The sequence below is a fragment of the Ochotona princeps genome, chromosome 22 (assembly GCF_030435755.1).
Source record: "Ochotona princeps isolate mOchPri1 chromosome 22, mOchPri1.hap1, whole genome shotgun sequence".
NCBI classification, from domain to species: domain Eukaryota; kingdom Metazoa; phylum Chordata; class Mammalia; order Lagomorpha; family Ochotonidae; genus Ochotona; species Ochotona princeps.
Genome location: NC_080853.1, coordinates 14,784,743 through 14,807,855, shown reverse-complemented (window position 1 = coordinate 14,807,855; position 23,113 = coordinate 14,784,743). Strand labels below are relative to the sequence as shown.

Genomic DNA, 23,113 nt, shown 5'->3' with positions numbered 1-23,113 from the left:
TTTGGGTCCTCTGGAACCCACTTCCCTCTGAGCCTGGGAGAAAGTCTCCCTGAGGGGCACCTGGGCCAGGGGGCTGGGGCTGAACAGGCACCCCTTGGGCCACAGCCCTAACCACAGGGGCTGCTGTCAGTCTGCTGTGGTTCCCATGGCCCCTGGAGCCAGAGAGGGAGCTGGGCCTGAGAGCAGTGGGCTAATGGAAGTGATGGCTGCTGCATATAGGGAGGGCCTCACAGCATCAGGCCAGAGCCCCTTCCCACCCCCCAGCCCCCACTCCAGCAGGACAGGTGTAGTGCAGGGTGGAAGAATGGATCAGGAGAATAGAGACTGGTATCCGCGAGGCCTCCTAGGTCCTGGGATCTGGGGCAGGTTCTGCATCATCTCAGTCTGTAGCTGGGCTAATCCGAAACCATGCTTAGCTCATAAACCAACACTGAAGTCTCTCTTAAGTAGCTGACCTGAGCTCCAGGGTAGGGAGCACCCAAGGAAAGCTGCAGATGTGTCATCGTTTTACTGCCGTGTGTTTATGGGGTGGGGAGGAAGGCAGAGACTGTGGGCACCTGTTGCCTTCCTTGAGCTTCCCAAAGCATTACCCCCTTCCCTGCCTTCTTCCTGCCTCTGGGGCCAATGCCTCTCCACCTGCTGGGTTGGAGGCGACCTCAGGCAGACGCATCAGGGATAGACCGTGCCCGGTGGGGGAACCCTTGAAGAAGGAACCAGGAGCAGTGATGGACCCTTAGGTGTAATTGATCACCTGCAACATCCCAGGCAGGGTCAGCTTCTGCAGAGAGAGAAGGGAAACTGCCCTCTCCAGTTTCCAGCCTCCGTGGACTATGGGTAAGCAGAGTGATTGCTTCCCGGTCCAGCATCCTTGTTCTCAGCTTCTAGAATCAGAGTGTGAGTTCCTTGAGCTGGCCAACGGCCATCATAGTCACATGGGGAAGCGTTTACCATCAAGTGCAAAAGCTGAGTCCTGGGTTACAGGCAGACACTACCCCTAATCTTTCTAGCACTTCTGGGGTAGCTGCCTTTCTGGCAGCATTTCTGGGGCACTCTCTGTATAAAATAATCGATTCTTCTAGAAGAACCAGAAGTCTGCAGTTTTGCTGCCAAATGTATTTTTGGGTTCTTGAAGTCCTTGGTTTTTGCTTGTCTCCCTGACCCCACCAGTGCTTACTGGGAGGAAAGGCAGCTTCTCTTTTGATCCTGAACCTCTCATGGCTCTTCCCCTCCCCCTGGCAGGTGCAGGCTAAGGAGCTGGGAGAAGCCAACAGGGGCCATCAGAGGCCCCAGTAAAGTAAAGCTGGTGCCAGTGACCCGTTGCAAGCTCTGTCCCTTGCCCTCACTCACCATCCTGCTCTAAACAATTGCCAAACAGTGACTCTTGTCAGCTTGAGATTTTCTTTCTAGCCAGCAGCTCTGGGAAGCTAAGCTAGGGGCCCCAGGGCTGGTGAGGACTTCCGGAAGTACTTCTCTACCCAAGGTGCAACACGAATGTAACCACTCAGTACTAGTCAGTTTTAGGGGCTTAGAAAAGCTCTCAAGGGCATAGCCCCTGTCCCGCCCACCACTGCGTGCTGACCTGAGGCCATCTTAGTTCTTGGCAGCAGGTATCTTGGCAGCCACCCTGAGCTCACACTCTCACATGCTCTCCATGAGCAGCAAGCAGCGTACCAGGGAACTTTCCAGAAGGGCGCTCTTTCTATATCCCCAAGAAAGACTGTATTTTTAGCTCTTACTGTGTGTAGCCTGGGGCTAGCCTCTTTGCCCCAGGGCACATAAGAATGGAAGGTCATGTGGCCAGTGGACAGCACAGAAGTGACCCTCCTCTGCCAGAAGCTACAGCCCTCTCCTCGCCAGGAGTCTCTTTGGCCAGAGGGCCTGCTTCCTGTCCACGGTCGTCGCAAGTGCCACCGTGCGGAGCCTGGCTCTGCACGCCCAGGAAGAGTCTGCAGATCCCAGCCCTCCGCAATAACTCGCCAGACCAGAAGCCACTGATGTACAGAGAACACTTCAGAAAAAAAAAAGTATTTTATGTGGAAAAAAAATTACAACTCTGTATACTGTATCAGCAGCTTTGTGTAAAAATGGCAATCAAAGAGTCTAATATATTTAAAACTTTTTTTTTTAAAGGAACCCTTGTGGACCTTTGGTATTGTATTGAAGCAACTCCCAGGTGGCAGCAGGGGGAGGGGGGCCTCACATCCCAGACCTTGACCCGGCCACACACCCAAGGGGAAGGTGACCCCACAGTTGCTTCCAACTGCCAAGGCCTGCACTGGAATTCACTGTTAAAGAGTTTTTAATTAAGATTATTAAATTCCTTTTAATAACACCTGCCAGTGTGATTGGTTATTGCCGTGAGCTCATTGAACTGTACTGATATGCTGGAATCAGGGATGGGAAGGGAGGGTCCCTGTCCCGCCCCTCCGCCACAGAGCGCTCTCCCAGGAGGCACCTGCAGCTCTGGGCTCTGGGGCTTCAGAAGGGCAGGGGATATCTTTCTAGAATGGAAAGTGACAATGAAAACCAATGAGTTCAAGAGAAGATGGGTGTTGGGAATTGTTGTGATGGGATCAGACATTCATTGGCAATGAGCATGAGGCCCCATAGCAGCACACCTCTCCCCCAGTAGTTTGATGACCAGGTCATGTCTCCAACCTATCCTGGCCCTCGCTTTGCCCTTGTCCTTTGTGTAGCTCACAGTGGGGGCGCCCTGTCCTCTATCTTCCCCCTTATTACAACCACACAGCAGGGGAAGCCTGGCTTGTTCTATCGCCTTGGCCTCTGTGCAGGCAGAGACAAGTTCCATAGCGACACAGCCCCAACCATGGCTCTGTCCCACATGGATGTCTGTTGGCGTCTGAGAAGAGGTCTGAATTGGACACTTTTCTTGTAAGCCTGCTGGATGGAGGATGCCACACCAGGGACGCATGAAAAATCATGACGAGGGCCCGGCGCCGTGGCCTAGCGGCTAAAGTCCTCGCCTTGAAAGCCCCGGGAGCCCATATGGGCGCCGGTTCTAATCCCAGCAGCTCCACTTCCCATCCAGCTCCCTGCTTGTGGCCTGGGAAAGCAGTCGAGGATGGCCCAAAGCTTTGGGACCCTGCGCTCGCGTGGGAGACCCGGAAGAGGTTCCTGGTTCCCGGCTTTGGATCGGTGAGCACCGGCCCATTGCGGCTCACTTGGGGAGTGAAACATCGGATGGAGGATCTTCCTCTCTGCCTCTCCTCCTCTCTGTATATCCGGCTTTCCAATAATAAAAATCTTAAAAAAAAAAAAAAAGAAAAATCATGACGTATGCTGATAGGAACAGCAGGAGGGGCTATGGACAGCCTGGGAGAGCCGTGCTTGCTTGCAGAGAGGATCCAGGGAGGCGGGCGTGATGGGAGGGTGAGGAATCGCGCTTCTGACCAGGCAATGCCCGGAGCCTGCTGGAAATCGTGCATGGGAGGCATCCTGGTTCTCCAGCCTTCGTATGGCTGTTGGGGTGCAGGTGGGAAAAACGAACGAGGAAATCAGTTGACACAGATTTGGAGTTCTGCTGGGGAAAAAACGCGATAGTGTGAGAGAAAGCCATGGGCCAATCTTTGTTGCGTTTCAGCTCCAGCAAGCGGGCTGTGGCGCGTGTCCAGCCTCCAGCCTGGCTCTGATTGCTCCGGGGCGGCCGCCAGGGGGCGCGCTGGGCATGGCCGAAGGCCGGGCTCTCGGACCTCCGAGGGGTCCCTGCCCAGCGCGTCACCGCCATCCTAACTTTGCGGCCACTCCCCGCTGGCCGCCCTCCTGGACTCACCGCCCAGGACCCTTAGCTCCGCCCTGCCCTGCCATTGGAGTAATTCAGCCAGTGAGAGAGCCGGGGCGGGGCGGCGCGGCCAATGGCGCGGGCCGGTTTGATTCAAAGGTGCCTATAAAGCGGGCTCGCAGCCTGGGCTTCTGTCCGTGCGTGGTCCTGTGGGAACGCATCTATGGCTGTGCGGCCCGAGGTGATGGACGAGCTGCCCACCGCCTGCTTGTCGCCGTGCGGGCCGCCCAACCCCGCCGAGCTCTTCAGCGAGGCGAGGCGCCTGGCGCTCGAGGAGCTGGTGACGGGAGGCCCCGACGCCTTCTCGGCCTTCCTGCGACGCGAGCGCCTGGGCCGCTTCCTGAACCCCGATGAGGTGCGCGCCATCCTGCGTGCCGCCGAACGGCCCGGCGAGGAGGGAGCGGCGGGCACCGCGGCGGTGGAGGACTCGTTCAGCTCGTCGCACGATTGCTCGTCTGGCACCTACTTCCCCGAGCAGTCGGACCTGGAGCCGCCGCTGCTGGAGCTCGGCTGGCCTGCCTTCTACCAGGGCGCCTACCGCGGCGCCACGCGCGTCGAGGCGCACTTCCAGCCCCGCGGCGCGGGCGAGCGTGGCCCCTATGGCTGCAAGGACGCGCTGCGCCAGCAGCTCCGTTCGGCGCGAGAGGTGAGCGGCTCCGTCCAGGTCGGACGGGAGGCCCCCTTCGAGAAGGGTCTGCCCTCTCTGCGCTTTACGCCCCTGTCCACCCACCACGGCCGGTGGTTCCACGGGCCTCTCTGCTCCGCTGCGCTCTGCATGTCTCTGCTTTGAGTCCCCCCTCCCCCGGCCATTCTTGGTGGCTTTTGTGCCGGGGTTGTAGTTCCTATTAGGCATGTCCCTGGGAGAGAGACCAGAAATAATCTCAATGCCAGGGATCATTTAAAAGCAAACCACATCACCAGTTTTTCCGAGCGTCAGCTGGTGCTAGGTCTCACGTCCAGGGGACTTCTTAGAAAACGCCTTAGCAAAAGAGGCCTGTCCTTGGAGAGAAACAACAGAACGATGTCCCCCCTCCCCCCAGGGACCATGGGCCAGGGACCCGTGATTACTGTTCAGAACTTTATGGGTCTTCTCTCACGGGTCCCTTAGCTTCTGGCCAGAGGGGGGAGGGAGGCCAGCCCTTCTGTGGTTGAATGGGTCAAGGACTAAGTGGGAGCTGTTCCGGTCAGCCAGACGTCTTGGGTCTTTCTGTTCTCAGTGAGTTTGGCCACTGCGTGGCTGGGTGCAGTGGGAGGTCTTGTCTACCTGCTGTCAGGATGTGGCAGGGTGCTGCGGTCCAGGAGGAAGGACACAGCAGCACAGGTGGGTGTGACAGTGGACACCTCCGTCCAGCACGTGGGCAGCCTGTCTGCTGGCTGGCAGTGTCCAGCTTCTTGGCCTTGTGGCCACTCCAGGGACATGGCAAGTAAAGCTGTGGAATGCAATAAGGCCTGTTGCCTTATACCGTGAGTGGCAGGGTTGCTGTGACTACAGTGGCCTGTTGAGGGGTGAGTGTGGGCTGGGGTCAGTGCTCTGATGCCATAAGTGACCCAAGGTCCTTTGGATGCTGCCAACATTTCACTTGTGGGTTCCGTTAAAAGGGTTTTGTTTCTATTTTGAAAGGCAACCTTGTGGGTTTTGTAAGTGGGCACGCAGTTCCCTCTGGGGGAGGTGGAGCCATGCAGATAACTCTAGTACCTGGAGCCGAGGAAGGACTTGGGAGTCTTGATAGGTAAACGCACTTTGAAATCAGCTCAACAGGTTCCGCGTGATTTCCTCGGAGACGGGGCACCAGGCTGCACTGGCATGGGGTCAGACCTTGGTGTTTGCCTCATGGAACTTTATCGGTCCTCCCCAGGGAGGTGTGTGGACCCACCTGTGTCTTGAGGCGTAGTTCTGAAGGAAGCCCGAGCAGTGGGCACAGGGAGGGGTGCCAGGGGCCCTTCTGGCCCCTGCAACCTAAATGAATGGTTCTGGGCTAGGCTTTCTCTGGCGGCTCATAGACCACGCTAGGTCACCCAAGGCTTCGGACACGGGATAAGTGCTCAGTAGACACACAGTGGTTTGTCTGTCTGATGTGCTTCTGCTCATTTGAGCTGTGTGCTTCAGGTGACAAGGGACTGGTAGGAAGAAAACTAGTTCAGGTGACTGTCAGCAAGTATCCACGCCCTGCTCAATGCGACGGGGCTTGTATGTAGGCTGACCCCTCCGCTGGCTTGATTTCTGTGTGCCTTTCATAGTGAGAGAAGCTGTAAATACACATGTGGGATGTATTGCACAGATTCAGGACAAGCCAGCAGCTTACTTGGTGCTATTTGAATTAAACCAGAACTGGAGGAAGCACCGCTTTGGACCCCTTGAAAGCCTGCGTGTTCACTCGCTAAGGGATTTTTCAGCACAGTGTTGAACCATACGAAGTAGCTGCCTTGTGCATGGTACTTGCTTGACAGTCGGCCCCTCGCCACTCTAGCACTCCTTCCGTGTCTTGCCTCTGTTGCCGTGGGAATCAGTGTTTGGCTGGGCCACAGCCAGGGCCTGGAAGGGCTGCCTGACCTCATTCTGTCATGCCCTGCTGATGGGGCTCGGCTAATCCCAGCTTCTGGAAGGGAACCCACAAGCAAAGTTCAGCCTCCTGGAGGAGCCCACTCACCTCCCAGCCATTGTCCCTGTCAGTTACCTGGTCCCTGTGTGCTTTTGTTCCAGAGAGACAACTTTTGCCACACCCTCACTCTTGAACCTGCTTCTGCTAACCCGTGCATGAGCCCGGCTGGGAGAAGTAGCAGCCAAGGAATCTTCCAGAGGTCGCCGGCGTGTCGGGGCCTGTGTCTGAGCTGCAGCTATCCTGTGCTTGCCCAGCCCTCCGGTGCCTGATGCTGGATCCGGGGCACTGTGTTCAGCTCCTATGTCAACGCAGAGCAGGTTTCTCAGCCTTGCCACTGCTGTCACAGAATTCTTTGTCTCGGGAGGTTGTCCTTGCATCGTAGAATTGTGGTATAATATGCAACGCAACATGTGCTGTTTTCACCAGCGTTGAGGGTTCCGTGGTGCCAAGCGCTTCCTCATTGCTGTACAGCCACCACCAGCATCTCTCTGCAGAATTTGATCTTCCCAAAGAATGTGCCATTCTGCACCCCTTCCAGCTCTGGCAGATGCTGTTCTGTCTGCCACTGTCTGTTTTTCAGTCCCTTTCTTCCTTCATTTCTCTGTATCTACTTAGCTACCTTCCTACGTTCCTTCCTTTCTTTCCTTCTCTCCTTCTTTTAAGATTTATTTATTTTTCTTGGAAAGGCATAGTTACAGAGAGAAGGAGGTACAGAGAGAGAGATCTTCTGTCCACTGATCCGCTCCCCAAGTGGCCACAATGCCCAGAGCTGAGCTGATCCAATCCAAAGCCAGGAGCCAGAAGCTTCTTCCAGGCTTCCAAAGCGGATGTAGGGTCCCAAGGCTATGGGCCATCCTTCACTGCTTTTCCAGGCCACAGGCAGGGAGCTGGATGGGAGGTGGAGCAGCCGGGACACGAACTGATGCCATTCCAGTGCCAGTGCCACGGGGGGAGGATTAGGTTCTGTGCTACCTTGCCTACTGCATTTCTGTCTTCTTTCCACCTCGCGTGTGTCAGATAGGGAAGTCAGGGAAGGTTGGTGAGTGAGCCAGTCCAGCAGAGAGCCCTGCAGCTCTAGGAAGAAAGGAGGACATGCTGGGTTCCAATAGGGAGTGTCTGGACTGCCCTGAACCACACGGGGCCATTAGTCTCATGAAATTAGGGCCTAGCATGGTAGCCTAATGGCAAATGTCCTTGGCTTGCATGCACCAGATTCCAAATGGGTACCAGTTCTAATCCCGGCAGCCCTGCTTCTTATCCAGCTCCCTGCTCGTGGCCTGGGAAAGCAGTCGAGGATAGCCCTGCACCCATGTGGGAGACTTGGAAGAGACTCTTGGCTCCTGGCTTCGGATCGGCTCAGCTCTGGCCGTTGCTGCTTCTTGGGGAGTGAATCAATGGACTGAAGATCTTCCTCTCTGTCTCTCCTCCTCTCTGTATATCTAACTTTCCGAAACAAAAACAAACAAAAAAGAATCGGTTCTTTTAAAAAAGAATTCATGAAATTAAAGTAAATGAAAGGTAAGAAGGTAGCATAGCAAGCTAATCCTCTGCTTTGGTGCCACATCCCTTATGAGTACCAATTCGAATCCTGGCTGCCCCACCTGCAGTCCAGCTCCCTAGGAAGGCAGTCGAGGACAGCCCAAAGCTTTGGGACCTTGCACCCACGTGGGAAACCTAGAAGAAGCTTCTGACTCCTGGCTTCGCACCAGCTCAGCTCTGGTCATTGTGGCTGTTTGGGGAGTGAACCAGTGGATGAAAAGCCACTCTCTATCTCCCCTCCCGTAACTCTGACTTTCAAGTAAAATAAATAAATCTTAAAAATATAAATATTAATTAATTATTAAGGGGCAGGTTTTTTTTTCCACATCCCGGCTATGACTGGGTTTGAGTCCCAGTTCTGATTCCAGCGTCCTGCTGTTGTGCGCCCTGGAAGGTGGTACTGATACCTCAAGTGGTTGGGTCCCTGTGGTTGGGAGGCTTGGATTGTGTTGTGATCACTCAGTTTCAGTCTGGCCTGAGCCCTGGATGTTGTTGGGTAAAGCAGCAGATGGAAGATTTCTCTGTTTCTCTCTCTCTCTTTCTGCTTTTCAAGAAAATAAAAATAAGTTTTAAAAACAAGGTAAAAATGCCTCCCATAGAAGGCTCTGTTGGACTTCAGAATAGTAGATCATGTGTGTAACCTTTTCAGTCCTCGGCTGCTTCCCCAGGTGTATTAGCAGGACGCTGGGTTGGCACTGGAGCAGCCAGGACATGAGCCTGCATCCGTCATCCAGCGATGGCTTAACTCGCTGCCCCTCAATGCTAGCCTCTTTTTTTTTTTTTTTAATAATTTTATTTTTTTCGGATTTGAGGAGTGAGGAAAGAGTATGAGCTTGTGCGCAATCTCCTCTGCTGGTTCATGTCCAAAATGCCCACGATGCCTGGGTCTAGGCATGGGTCAGGAATTGGCAATGACATCTACATCCTCCATGTGGCTGGCAGGAACCCAGTCTCTTGTCATCGCTGCTGCCTCCCGGGGTCTGCATCGCAGGAAGCTGGAGTCAGGAGTTGGGGTTGGGGATTGAACCCTGATCCTCCCAGGCAGGACATGGGTATCTTAATTGCCAGGCCAAACACCTGGTAGTTCTTTGTTTTGTAATCCCTGATGATAACATCAGATAGTTATTTAAAGATTTTTTTGTTTTAAAGAGCTCCCAGGGAGTTAACTTCTGTTAGCATGTGTAGTAGCTAGGGAGAAAATGCATCTTTTTGCTCTCGGGTCAGGATCTCTAGCAGAGTGAGAGTGTCAGGGGCTCTGGGGGCTGGCCAGCAATGCTGGCCCTTGCACATCTGGGCAAACACACGTGTGCAGACCTCTGGTCAGATTCCAAGTGCGTTGCACACCTGCTCCTGCTCTATGAGTTGGATGGACAGGGAGGGTCACTGCGGTGTGGGGTGATGGACACGAACTTCCTGCTTCATGCCAAAGAAGAGCTGGAATGAGAACTGGAATGACTGGCCCCAAGAGGCCCCTTGAGGAGGCTGCACCTGCGTCCGGTCAGAGCCCAGACCAGCCCATGGAGGCTGCGTGAATCATGCCCTTTGGAGCTGGAGGTGGCCCTGCGCTCAGGACACCGAGGCTCAGGAGAAATGACTTGCCTGGGCATAGTGGCAGACGTGGGACTGGGACCGTCTGTCACAGTCATCTGAGGGTTTTCTGTGTGCCAGCAACTTCCAAACTTTTACTGTCACCCAGGGAGCCACCAGGTGCTACAAGAGAAGTGGTGTTTTCTGCACACCGCCAAAGAAGCCAGCAGAACTTGCTTGAGCACACTGGTGCCTGACAGCGGAAAAGTCTAAGTCCGAGGTCTGAGTCTGCACCTGTAAATAAAGATGCAGCACCTCCCACAGCCCTGGCTGTCCCTGCCAGCAGGGCTGGGTTCCTATGGGCTCTGTTTTCGTAGTACCTGGATGTATCCATGGGTTTCGTCACACTGTGCTCCCAGCAGGGCATAGTCGGAGGGACTGAGGGACTGGACTTGGGGCCTGTCACCTGTGATGACATTACACTGCACCCTGGCATGGCTGCAACAGTACAGGGGTGCCACCCAAGCTGCTGATCAGCTGGATGTTCCTCTGGAGGGAGGCATCATCTTGGGACCAATTTGTACTGAGTTCCAAATGGTTGTTGACCCCGGGGTCATCTCTCAAAGGTTACCACTTGCACAACCTTTCCATAAACAGGCTCTGCAGTGCCCACAGTGACTGCAGGCATCTAGAGGGCATGGGCTGCTGCACTTTCTGGGGGTGTCTCCTGTGCCCATCTCACATTGTGTCACAGGGAGCAGGTGCAGTGACCAATAGCTGCCATGCTTCAAGACCAGGTGTACTCCTGGGGCCCTGCATGTGCAGGGTGAACCCTAATCCTGGGAGATGAGTCTGGATCCTTGTTCACCCCTAGGAGGGGGTTGTCTCCTGGGATTTTGGAAAGTCCCAGGTTTGTCTCAGCTGTTCAGGGTTTGGTGGTGAGGTGAGGAAGGCCTCCCTGCAGCTCCCACAGTAGGACTGCCCCTCCTGCTTCTACTGTTACAGGAAGGAAGGCTCTTTTTGGGTAAGGGGTGGGGCGGTGGGGAGAGAAGCCTGCAAACTCCCAGAGGGTGTTAGAGACTAGTGTCCAAATCCAACATGTGGGAAAGCTTCGAACAATGAACCCAATAGCAAATGGGATTCTTACCTAGTAACAAAGGTGGTGATTGTGTGATTGTTTCATTAGCAAATTCCCTTTGGCAGGTGTTTTGTACTATGCCCTGGGGGTGGCTGGGGGGCCGGGGGAGTGGGGCACACCTCCATCCAGCAACCCTGTCTCCCTGGCCAGCAGGGCTGGATTCCCCAGCTCTGTTGTCTCTGCAGCAACACCGGAGGTTGTGCCCAAGGCTGTGGCTCTCATCACACTCTGCCAGGCTCACCGTCTGTCTCACACTGGCTTGTGGGTTCGGAGTAGAGCTGCCTTCTCAGAGCCCAGGCCTGGCTCAGCTGGGCTCACCTGAGTGTTTACGAGAAGAATAGGGTATCAGAGAGGCAGGCGGGAGTCTGAGCCTTGCTCTCACTCCTGTACAGGGCACTAAGGCCTCTAGGAAAGCCTCACTGCCCCGTGGAGGCCCTGTCCCCTCCATCCATGTCTCTCGAGCTTGTTTGTGCCCGTTTCCCTGCACCTGAGCCTCCTCTTCCCGCTCCCTCCCCTGCTTGGCTTTCCCATGGCCTGTTCCTCTGCCACCCTCAGTGCTTCTTGCCTGGCCCATTTGTATTTTTCAAGAGTTATTTATTTGAGGGGCTGGTGTCTTGGTTTAATAAGTGAAGTCTCCATCTCTAGCATCTCCTATGGGTACCAGTTCATCTCCTGGCTGCTTCATTGCTGATCTACCTCCCTGCTTGTGGCCTGGAAAAGCAGCAGAGGAGTGCCCAAAGCCTTGGGGCCCTGTACCCACATGGGAGATGGAGAAGAAGCTCCTGGCTTCAGACCAGCTCAGCCCTGGCCTTTATGGCCATTTGGGGAGTAAACCAGTGGAGGGAAGATTTCTGTCCCTCTGTTACCTCCTCTCTATAATTCTGCTTTTAAAGATTTATTTATTCTTCTTGGAAAGTCAGACTTACAGAGAGAAGGAAATACAGAGAGAAAGAGCTTCCATCCACTGGGTCACTCCCCAAGTGGTCACAACAAATGGAGCTCAGCCAATCTGAAGCCAGGAGCCAGGAGCTTCTTCCAGGTCTCCCAATTGGGTTCAGGGTCACAGGACGTTGGGCCATCCTTGATTGCTTTCTGAGGCCACAAGCAGGGAGCTGGATGGGAAGTTGAAGTAGCTTGGAAGTGAACCAACCTCCATGTGGGATTCAAGCTCATGCAAGGTAAGGCCTTTAGCCGCTAGGCTACTATGCTGGGCCCTGTAACGTTGCTTAAAAAAATAATAATAATAAGTAACTCTTTTGCTTTTTAAGATTTATTTTACTTTTATTGGAAAGTCAAATATACAGCTAGGAGGAAAGACAGAGAGAAAGATCTTCCATCTGTTGATTCACTCCCCAAGCGGCTGCCCCAGCCAGAGCTATTCTGATCCGAAGCCAGGAACCTGGAGCTTCTTTCAGGTCTCCCATGTGGGTGCAGGGTCCCAAAGCTTTGGGCTGTACTCGACTACTCTCCCAGGCCATAAGCAGGGAGCTGGAAGGGAAGCAGGGCTGTTGGGATTAGAACCGGTGCCCATATGGGATCCTGGCTCATGCAAGGTGAGGATTTTAGTGGCTAGGCGCCAGGCCCTGCTCTTTTTGTTTTTACAGTTATTTATTTGAAAGGCAGAACGACACAGAGAGGAAGGTGGAGGAAGGCAGGGAAGAGAGGTTGATCTTCTGCCCACCAGTACACTCCCCAAGTGGCCACCACAGCCAGGTGTATATCCAGGCTGCGGCCAGGAACCTGGAACTCCATCCTAGTTTCCCATGGGAGAGAATAGAGACCCAAACACTTGGACCATGTTCCACTGCCTTCCTGGTGCATTTGCAGGAAGCTGGTCAGAAGTAGAACAGCCAGGACTTGAACTCATGCACTTTGATATGCTATGTTGATATAAACAGCAGGTTAGCCCACTGTGCCACACACTGACCTCAGACTCATTTAAACCTGTATCACTGGCCTTCCTGTTATCATTCGCTGGTCCCTTAGAATTGTTCGAAGTTTATTATCCTAGAAACCCATCACATGCCTGCTATGTTGCAGGTGCTTAGGTATGCAGTCCTGGGTGAGAAGAGGTGGGGCTGGGTCTCTGACCTGCACAAGTTTCTTCTGTGCAGTTGAAGTCCTCACTCATGACTCACACGGGCCACGTGGGGAAGGAGGATTAAGATGGATGCCTCCGTAGGCATTCAAGGCCTTCCACGATCTTGCTCACTCATCCGGTCTTCACCAGGCATGTCCTGTGGCTCCTCTTCATGCATGTTGTGCGTTCCAGCTGGCCTGGTGGGAACCCCACTGCTCTGCACCTCCCTCTTTTCTGTCATCACGTGGCTTCCTGGCAGCATGCCATCAACTTTGTGACTCTCACATGCTCACTCCAAATCTTCTTCATTTGTGATTCAAGTCAAATGCCATCTCCTCCAGGAAGCCTTCCCTGCTTTTCATGTGTTAACCATTTGAATACCTGTGCATATCTGCTGCTGCAAGGGAGGTGATTTCTTATTTCTCCTCGCCCCTCCCTGATGGCTTTGCATTCTATTAAGAGACCTCATTTGGTTTCCCTGCTGTGCATGTCTTCCGTTGAGGGGGAAGTTGTGTCTTTGTCAAGTTCAAAAACACCATCTTTCTGTCCAGCACGGTCAGCCCAGGAGGTTCCACCTACATCCGTGCCCTAAGTGCAGAATTAATGTGACACTGGGTGACAGGATCTAATGGTTGACAATGGGAGGACAGAGAAACCCTTGCAGCTCCAGATTGTTACTGAGTCCCTGGGTTGGGGCCTCCTTAACCAACTCCCCCACTGCTGGGCTGAGCCTGAAGCCTTGGGATTTTGACACCTGCACAGCTTGCCAAGGGTGTGGGTTAGGGTCCTCGGAGTGATTGGAGGCTGGAGGCCCCTTTCTTGAGGGTGAGGAGAGCTGGAGCTGACAGGTGTCTGTCTGCCTTGAACTGGCTTGGCAGCTCCAACTCTGGACGCGTGAAGTGATGCCAAGGGGTCTCCTGTAGCTTGTGGGCTCACACTGGGCAGACCGCAGGTGCTGCAGAGTGCGGTCATGCTGCAGGGAGAAAGAAGCTCAAGCTGAGGAGGTGTCATCAGGGAGACGGGCAGGGGCGTCTGCAGGCCTGCTGTGGTCACTTCCCAGCTGTGTGTTGGTGGTGGATGGGTGGGCTTTTCCAGATTATAACAAAAAGATCAGAAATGATGGTCCCAAATCGAACAATAATCAAAATTGTAGACTCAGGGAAGGGGTCTTGGAGAGGATCTGTGGTTTTTAATTTAGTTTTTTTTTTTTTTTTTTAGGAAAGATGTACTTATTTGAAAGGCAGATTTATAGAGAGAGAGGGGGCGGGGAGACACGGGCAGAGATCTTTCATTTGCTGGAAGATGGCCACAATGGCTGGAGTTGGACAGGTCTGAAGCCAGGAGCCTGGAGTTGCTTTCTGGTTTCCCACATGGGTGTAGGGTCCCATTGTTTGCTGCTTTCCCTGAGCGTAAGCTGGGAGCTACATTGGAAATGCAACTGCCATTCTAACTGGTGCCTATATAGGATGCCAGCAATGCATGTGGAGACTTAACCTTCTGTGACATTCTACTGGTCCCGATCTATGGTATTATAGAAAGCTGGAGCCTGGTGGGAAAATCGTAAGGGCAAGGCAGCAGAACTGGGCCCTAGAACCCTGCTAGCTTTGGTGGTCTGACGAGCAGTTTGCTAGGTAGGCAGGGCAGTAGCTTAATCTAGATTTAAAAAAAAAAGATTTATTTATTTTTATTGGCAAGGCAGATTTGCAATGAGAAGGAGATACAGAGAGAAAGATCTTCTATCTGCTGGCTCACTTTCCAAATGGCTACAATGGCCAGAGCTGAGCTAATCCAAAGCCAGGAGCCAGGAGTTTCTTCTGGCTCTCCCATGTGGGTGCAGGGTCCCAAAGTTTTGGGCCGTCCTCGACTGTTTTCCTAGGCTACAAGCAGGATAGCAAGTGGAGCAACCAGGACATGAACTGGCCTCTATTTGGGATACTGGTGCTGCAAGGGGAAGGATTAGCCAGTTGAGCCATAGTACCGGCTCCTTAATCTAGATTTCTTTTCTTTTCTTTTCTTCTTTTTTTTTTTAAATAGAAGACTGATGGAATTGTAACTCCTTATGAAGAAATGTACTGCTGTGACAATTTGGGAAAAATCAGTCGGGGAGTGGAAAGTGAGGGGAGGGGAATCCCAGACTATACAGAATTATATGATAAAACTCAAAAATTAAAATAAAAATTTCCAGTGTGCAGGAGCATGGCTGGCAGGCAGTTGGGGATGCAAACTAGGCCAGATCACACTGAGCAAGGCCTGGAGGCCTGAGTGTTCTTGGGGATGGATGGGTGTGTGGTGAGGGGAGGCCCGTGGCAGTGCAGGCAAGGATGGGAAGAAGGGTACAAGGACGATGGTGTCCTCTCGCAGCTCTGAGCTGGGCCCAGAGGACAGCGCGCTCGCAGGAAGTGGTGCTTTCAGGGCTGACTGCCTGCTCCTCTCTGCCTCCCCGTGTAGGTGATTGCTGTGGTGATGGATGTTTTCACGGACATCGACATCTTCAGAGACCTGCAGGAGATCTGCCGGAAGCAAGGGGTCGCCGTGTACATCCTTCTGGATCAGGCTCTGCTCCCCCAGTTTCTGGATATGTGCATGGATCTGAAAGTCCATCCCGAACAAGAGAAGGTTGGTGCTGCCCTATTTCCGGTTTCACCACAGGCAATGTCTGGGATCCGTGTGGTGGCTGGTGATGGTCTCCTCCTTCTCCTCTTTAAACTAGGGAACTGAGGCCCTGAGCAAGGTCATTCACCCAAAAGCACAGAGGAGAGGAACAACGCCCATTTGTGGCTTGGCAAGTCCGCTCCTGGGTTTCTACCCAAGAGAAATGAAAAGCTGTGTCCACACCAAGACACACAGCTGAGTGTTTATAGAGATAATATGCATGCTAGCTAGAGGGTGGGGCCCATCCACTGTCCGTCAGCTGATAAACAGATAGACAATGTGCCAGCTGTTTGCACAATGGGGCATTATTTAACCACAGATAGGAACAAAGAACTGACACATGCTACAACACAGATGAACCTGAACATGTTTTATGATGTGAAGGAGGCTGATCACAAAGGACTGTTCATTAAATCATTGCATTCACAGCAAAGACCAGAATAGGGAAATCTACAGAGAGAGGGTGAGGTGGGGAGGGAATGAAGGGGGTGAGGGCTAAAGGGTGCAGACCTTCTTTCCAAAGTGGTGAGAATGCTCTAAATGTGACCATCAGGATGGCTGCATAGAGCCATTAGTACGCTTAAAAACTATAGAATTGTCCCATTGAACCGAATGGCATGTCAGTGATGTCTTAGTGGCTGAGCGCCCCAGGGCTGCAGGAAGGTGCTGCTTGCAATGGGGGCTCCAGGAGGCTCCACTGGGGATCACAAAGGGCCCTGTTTGTTGAGCTCCTGCTCTGTTCTGGGTACTGTTTGGTGCTCCCCATAACTGCTGGGTCACCTGGTCCTCTCAGCAGCCCTGGCAGGCAAGGGGCAGTGCCCCCTCTGTTTTTGAGCAGTATAGGATGGCACCCAGAGGCTGCGAATCTACAGCTACAAAGTCACGGATCCGGGGTGTGTCTCCTCCTCGGTCTGCCTGACACCCCCAGCTCGTCATCACTATCACACGCTCCTTCCTCACTGGTGCACACCTACACTCAATGTCCTTTCCTGTAGCCCTGAGAGGAAGTGGAATTACTTAAAATGTCAGGCTGCACATCTTAGCTGACTTGGTCTTCTTAGGTGTAACAGGCAAGAAAAATCATCATATTTGTTACAGAATTCATGTTTTTTTTTTTTTTTTAAGATTTATTTTTATTGGAAAGTCAGATATACAGAGAGGAGGAGAGACAGAGAGGAAAATCTTCCGTCTGCTGGTTCACTCCCCAAGCGACTGCAACGGCCAGAGCTGAGCCAATCCGAAGCCAGGAACCAGGAGCTTCTTCCAGGTCTCCCACACGGGTGCAGAATCCCAAGGCTTTGGGCCATCCTCGACTGCTTTCCCAGGCTACAAGCAGGGAGCTGGATAGGAAGTGGGGCTGCCGGGATATGAACCGGCACCCATATAAGATCATCCCAGTGCATGCAAGGCAAGGACTTCAGCCAGTAAGCTACTGTGCTGGGCCCAGAATTCATGTTTTTAATTTCATGACATATCCTGTACACTTTGGAGCTTGGTCTGGGTATCACCTGTGTGAGCCCCTACAGTCGCCACCTGTCAGTCTTGGTCCTAGAAATACAGCAGTCAGCAAAACCAATGAAGAACTTGGGTTTTACTATTGTAGGTTACTGCATAGAAGACACTCATTTACCACCTTGTTATCATCCAGCAATTTGGTTTGTAGAATTTGGCACCTTGTCTCTCTGAGTTCTTTTTGGTTGCCTCCCCTAGGGAGAAACCAGAGGAGAGAGTTCAGTGGGGTGGTTACCAACGTGCCACTCTTGGCTGCAAATTAAGTTCATGATGGGGAGAGGACTGCTGCTGAGAGAACATGTGAAATAGCCCTGTGACCCAGCTATCAGCTAAAAATGGATCAGGTGGATCCCAAGGAAAATGTAAGTCAGGCACAGCAGAGAGCACCGTGCTTGGCCCAAGGCCGCAGCCCAGGACCACACACATATGGAGCCCAGTGCGGAAATGAAAGGTGTCAGTGCTTGATTTCTTTCTGTAACTAAGGTGTTCTTTCTGTAATGAAGGCTGTGTGTGTTAGCAGCAGAAAACTCACAGAATAGTTCACCCAGTGGGCTCTGACTTCTAGGTGGATACTGACTCAGTTGCTCACTTAGGTTGCCACCTTCTTGGGTGTAGAGGAGCTTAAAGGAGGCCTGGGCCTCCGGGTTCCCCAAGTTTTATTGGGGTTTTCACTTCTTCCTAGTGAGACCCACTCTTCCCTGGTTGATTCTCTTACCTGTACACCTGAGCCTGCGCCCCTTGGGAACTTACTCCCCTGTACGCCCCCTGGCCTGGGTTTAGAATGTTGAGCTGCTCTCAGCAGGAACTTGGTTCCTGTGTGGCATTCAGAAGCACTTCGGCCGCAGTCACGGATTCCTGTAGAGCATTCAGATAACGCATGCTGGAGGGAAAGAGACACAGCCACAGCCAACGACGGTGGCGTGTTTGAGTGCAGGTATTGGATGTTGATCTTTTAAGACTCAGCTCAGCACTCATCACCTCTTTCAGGGAGCCCCCCTGCTGCGTACTCTTTGTGTACTTTCTGAAGTTTCTTAGTAATTTTTTCATTCGTTCCATAAATCTGCCTTTCCAATAAAAATAAATAAATTTTTTTTAAAAGTACAGGTTTTCTTAGTCATTTGCATGCCACTTTATATACATTTATGCATGTTATTTTGCAAGAATAGTTATACCTGCACATGCACTATATGATTCTGTATACTTTAAAAAAAAAGTGACAGAGAGGGACGGATTTACTTCCCAAATCCCTGCACTAGCCAGGTCTGGGCCAGACCAAAGCCAAGGAACTATAGCTCAGTCTGGGTCCCCCATGCATGTGACAGGAACCCAAGTACGTGGGCTGTCATCCGCTGCCTCCCAGGTACATTATCAGGAGGATGGATCAGAAGCAGGACAGCTGGGACTTGAACTGCTGCTCTAATATGAGAAATAGGCATTGAAAGTGGTCATTTAACCTACTGCGACACGTTGTCCACCCCAGTCCTGTACCTTCTTGGGAAATACATACTTGTGAGAATGTGACATTTTGATTAAGCCACGTGTGATCTGGATGTTTTGTCTCAGTAGTTCTGTAGAGAAGGCTTGTCTGTGTTCCTGTTCTGCATACCCACTACAGTGTAGGGGTGCTGTCAGAAATGGGGGAGGGATATCATCAGTGGGACTTCTTGCAGATTTCATTGAAATTATTATCTATCACTAGTGTGTTGTCTTTGATGAATTTATCCCTCATGTTTTGTTTCAGATTCTTTTGGTGCATTTTCTTGCTTAGTCTCCCCAAAAGGTGAGGCTTGCTAGAGCACATATACCCAGGAACTGAGAGTCTCTAAGATAACCCTAAAAGGGGCTGATGCTGTGGCACAGTGGGTTAAGCCAATGCCCATAATGCTGGCACCCCATATCAGAGTGCAGATTTGAGCCCTGGCTGCTCTACTTCCAATCCAACTGCCTGCTGATGAGCCTGGGAAGGCAGTGGAGGATGGCGTGTTTGCGTCCCTACCATCCACGTGGGAGACCCAGATGGAATTCCTGGCTCCTGACTTCAGCCTTGCTCAGCCTTGACTGTTGCAACCATTTGGAAGCAACCAGCAGATGGAAGACCTCTCTCCCTCTCTCCTTCTTTCTCTTTGTCACTCTGCATTCCAAATAAATAAATCTTTTTTTTTTTTTTTTAAGATTTTATTGTTATTGGAAAGCCAGATATACAGAGAGGAGAGACAGAGAGGAAGATCTTCCATCTGATGTTTCACTCCCCAAGTGAGCTGCAACGGGCCGGTACTCGCCGATCAGATGCCGGGACCAGGAACCTCTTACGGGTCTCCCACGTGGGTGCAGGGTCCCAAAGCTTTGGGCCGTCCTCAACTGCTTTCCCAGGCCACAAGCAGGGAGCTGGATGGGAAGTGGAGCTGCCGGGATTAGAACCGGCGCCCATATGGGATCCCGGGGCTTTCAAGGCGAGGACTTTAGCCGCTAGGCCACGCCGCCGGGCCCATAAATCTTTTTTTAAAAAGGAAGATTTGAACAGCAGATTTACAGAGAAGGAAAGACAGAGAGATTTTTTTATCCATTGACTCTCTCCCCAAATGGCTGCAATGGCCATAGCTGAGCCAATCCAAAGGCAGGAAAAATAAATGTAAGGAAGGGACTTCCAGGATGATGGACTAAGTGTAGAAGAGGCATTCCTCTGGATTCTGGAAGCATCTGGCTACTATGCCCTGTGTGCTATTGCCAGGTAATGGCCCTCAGTGGCATGTCTGCCATGAAGTTTTTTGGGAATTATAAACTAAACATCTTCATCCCTTGCCCTCCGGATGGGAGTCACTGTTTTTCCTTCCTTCTCCTCCCACTCTCATGCCAACAGCTGATGACAGTGCGGACTATTACGGGAAATATCTACTACGCAAGGTCAGGAACCAAGATCATTGGGAAGGTTCACGAAAAGTTCACTCTGATTGATGGCATTCGCGTGGCAACAGGCTCCTACAGGTGAGTCTCTGGCCGGGGCGTCACACGTTCCTGCAAGCCTTCCAGAAGCAAGGGCGTTGCCCAGGGTAGGATTCCCACTGCTTCTGAGCGAGAGCCTTCCTGGCCATGCAGTCCCACGTGTGCACCTCTGCAGACACGAGCCGGACAAGCCTTCCACTGGAAGTGCTCGGCTGGAGTGGCCTCCCTTGTCCTGTGGGCCACAAAAGGAAAATACAGAGATTGAATTTGCCTCGAGACCACGGAGCCGGTGAGGCCCAGATTCAAGCCTTGGCCCAGGACTGCAGTGGATGAGTTGTAGGTTAACAGAGACAGGATCAGGGGTCCTGGTGACTTCAGGGAGTGGACCCCACCCACTTGAAGGTAAGGGCAGGTGCCATGTGTCTGCATCAGTGTTGGAGGCAGAGCCGGAGCTGTCATCTTTGAACTTACATTCTTCGCCTTGCCTCAAACCTTGTAATTTAGTGCTGTGGTCTAGCAAATTCTGATCATGCTTTGAACCCCACCTTTGAAGTCTCACTTTGGCATTGGTGTCTTAAGGCAGAGAGCCCGGAAATAGGCTGGTACGTGGCAGTAATGAGTGGTTTGTACTAATCTCCAGAACTCATTCCATTACTACTAAAGTGGTTCTGATGGTTGTGTGTCCTGTCGCTTCCACGTGACATTGTCTAATCATATCCATGAGGTGTATCTTTGCAGTTTAAAAAAGAAAAATTTATTTTTGAGGCAATGTGTCCTGACTGATAATTATGTCTTCCACCACTTGGTTCACTCCCAAAAATTATGGGCCACACTGAAGCTAAAAGTCTGAAACTCAGTAGGGTCTCTTGTGTAGGTGGCAGGCACTTGTGAAAAGTGACCTAGTCCCTGCTGCCTCCCAGGATGTGCCTGAGCAGGAAGCTGGATCAGAATGAAGCAGGCACTCAGAAACTCACATAGACATCCCAACTGGTGTCTCTCTTTTTTTTTTTCTTCTGGATTTATTTATTAGTTTGAAAGGCAGGCAGAGTTACAGAGAGAGGGAGAGAGATAAGGAGAGAGAGAGAGATCTTCCATGTGCTGGTTAGATGGCCACAATAGCCAGGGCTAAGGCCAGGTCGAAGTTGGGAGCCAAGAGCTTCGTTCCTGTCTCTTCACATGGGTGCAGGGGCCCAGAGCTTTGGGCCACTTTCTGCTGTTTTCTCCGACACATTATCAGGGAATTGGCTTGGAGGTGAAGCAGCTGGAACTGTCCTCGGGCCCTGTGTGATGGCTCAGTGTCTAAATCCTTGCCTTGGAGACACCAGGATCCCATATGGGCACCAGCTCATGTCCTGTCTGCTCCACTTCCCATCAAGCTCCCTGCTTATGGCCTGGAAAAGTAATAGAGGATGACCCAAAGCTGTTGTGACCACTTTAGGGAGTGAAGCAACAGATGGAAGATCTTTGTTTCTCCTTTTTTCTGTAAATCTGCCTTTCCAATGAAAAAACAAACCTTTAGAAAATAAGATAAAAGAAAATGAGAGCACTGGGCCAATGACAAGAGAAGAAACCCTACCTGAAGACTTGAGGCTGAGGACTGTCCAGGATTATGCACTGTGTTAAGATGGTTGGCTGTTCTACCTTCTGATTAGCGAGTTCGTCTTTTCCATGTAGATGCTAAGGCTGTTTGAAGTCACACTAAATGGTAGGTATAGTGTCACCGAAGTATGACTCTTATGTGGCAAGGTCTTGGCTGTCCTTGATAATAAATGAGCTAAAATTCCTCTCCCTCACCAGCTTCTGTCTGATTTTCACCCTTTAGTTTTACCTGGACCGACGGCAAATTAAACAGCAGTAACCTGGTCATCCTGTCGGGCCAAGTGGTGGAACACTTTGATCTGGAGTTCCGCATCCTCTATGCCCAGTCAAAACCCATCAGCTCCAAACTGCTGTCCAGCTTCCGGATCAGCGGCAGGTTTGACCACCTCGCCGACTGGAAGCCACAGTCCAAGGAGCTTACACTGGGCAACCTGCTGCGCATGCGCCTAGCCAGGCTCTCCAGCACGCCTAAGAGGCCAGGGCTAGAGGCGGACGGGCCCGAGGAGAGTGGGGCTGAGAGCAGGCGCCCTGCCTCCCCATCCTCCACCCTTGGTGAAGACGACCACCTCCACGGACACGAGGACTACTATAAGGGCAGGAAGGCTGTTCACGTGGCCACCCAGACGGAACCAGAAGAGGAGGTGGCCTCCAGGAGCGCAAGGGAGGTGGGGACACAGACCAGTACCAGCAGAGCGTGTGCTGGCACTCAGAGCACAGTAGCCACCAGGGTGGCGAGTTCCCAGACCACACTTTGCGCCAGGTCCGCCACCACCCAGACGGACGCAGAGGAGAGCTGTGTCCTTTCTCAGGGCGCCCAGTCCAAAGAAGGGTCCCCTGTATCCAAAATGTCCCTGTCCAGGTCTTCCAGCTTGAAGTCTTTGTCCTCTCTGTCCTCCCAAGGCTCTGTGGCGAGCTCTGTTGGCTCCCACACTTCTATCAGGGCCCCCGACTTCCACCATCCTGGCTACCCCTCACTGCTGGGCACCCCTCACCTGGAGCTGTGCTTGAGGGATTCGCTTAGAAACCTCAACAAGGAGCGGCAGTTCCACTTGGCCGGCATCAGGTCCAGGCTGCACCACATGCTGGCCATGCTCTCCAGGAGAACCTTGTTTACTGAAAACTACCTCAGCTTCAACTCTGGAAACTTCCCCAGGGCCTCGGTGAACATGCTGACTGTTAGAGATGTCTCGCTATATCCTTCCTACCCCTGATGGCTCAGGACCTTAACTCCACAGAGCTTCCTGCTGGTTGGAAGCCACATCCCCTGTGCCCAGCTTCTCTTCACCTGCCTTTCTGTCACCTGGACTGGCCTACACTTCTACAACCTGACTTTCCTTTTTGTCATGTGTAAACCAAGCATTTGGTGTTATGGTTGCAACACTATCGGTACAATTTTTTTTGTGTTTTTTTTTTGTTTGTTTGTTGCACAGCTTTAATATTGATATCTCCTTTGGACAATGTTTAGGTGTCCTAAGGTTAATTCTGGTAAGAGATACAATATTTGTTTGTCTCACATTTTTCTTGACTTTTATGCTTTCTCTTTTTGAGATTTGAGTCACCACTACTTTTACAATCACCAACCTATTTAGAAAAAAAGAAAAAACCCGTTTTATTTTCTCTTTAGAATATCTGTGTTGTTAAAATTAAATAAATACAAACAACATTGGTTCCATTGTGTACGTTTGTTTTTCTTTCTGACAGTTTTCTCTTTAATACTAGAAGTATGT

The 23,113-nt window shown here is 52.0% G+C and overlaps 1 protein-coding gene across 2 annotated transcripts; it reads left to right on the top strand.

Moving 5' to 3' along the window:
* Positions 1-3,917: 3,917 nt before the first annotated feature.
* Positions 3,918-22,983, top strand: FAM83D (family with sequence similarity 83 member D). Of its 2 annotated transcripts, XM_058679746.1 has the most exons (4): positions 3,919-4,445; positions 15,132-15,299; positions 19,705-19,829; positions 21,610-22,983. In XM_058679746.1, the coding sequence occupies exons 1-4, from the start codon at positions 3,963-3,965 to the stop codon at positions 22,595-22,597; spliced, it is 1,764 nt and encodes a 587-aa protein (XP_058535729.1). In that variant the 5' UTR covers positions 3,919-3,962; the 3' UTR covers positions 22,598-22,983. The 2 variants fall into 2 exon arrangements, with proteins under 2 accessions (XP_058535730.1, XP_058535729.1); XM_058679747.1 differs by lacking the exon at positions 21,610-22,983 and having other exon boundaries at positions 3,918-4,445; positions 15,132-15,303; positions 19,705-19,822.
* The last annotated feature ends 130 nt before the right edge of the window (positions 22,984-23,113 follow it).

What these genes read in the sequence shown, in the direction of transcription:
- FAM83D (XM_058679746.1), top strand. Translation starts at nt 3,963, where the DNA reads ATGGCTGTGCGGCCCGAGGTGATGGACGAGCTGCCCACCGCCTGCTTG. An exon ending in TCCATCCCGAACAAGAGAAG is followed by an intron (nt 15,300 to 19,704) that starts GTTGGTGCTGCC and finishes TCATGCCAACAG; the next exon opens with CTGATGACAGTGCGGACTAT. An exon ending in GTGGCAACAGGCTCCTACAG is followed by an intron (nt 19,830 to 21,609) that starts GTGAGTCTCTGG and finishes TTCACCCTTTAG; the next exon opens with TTTTACCTGGACCGACGGCA.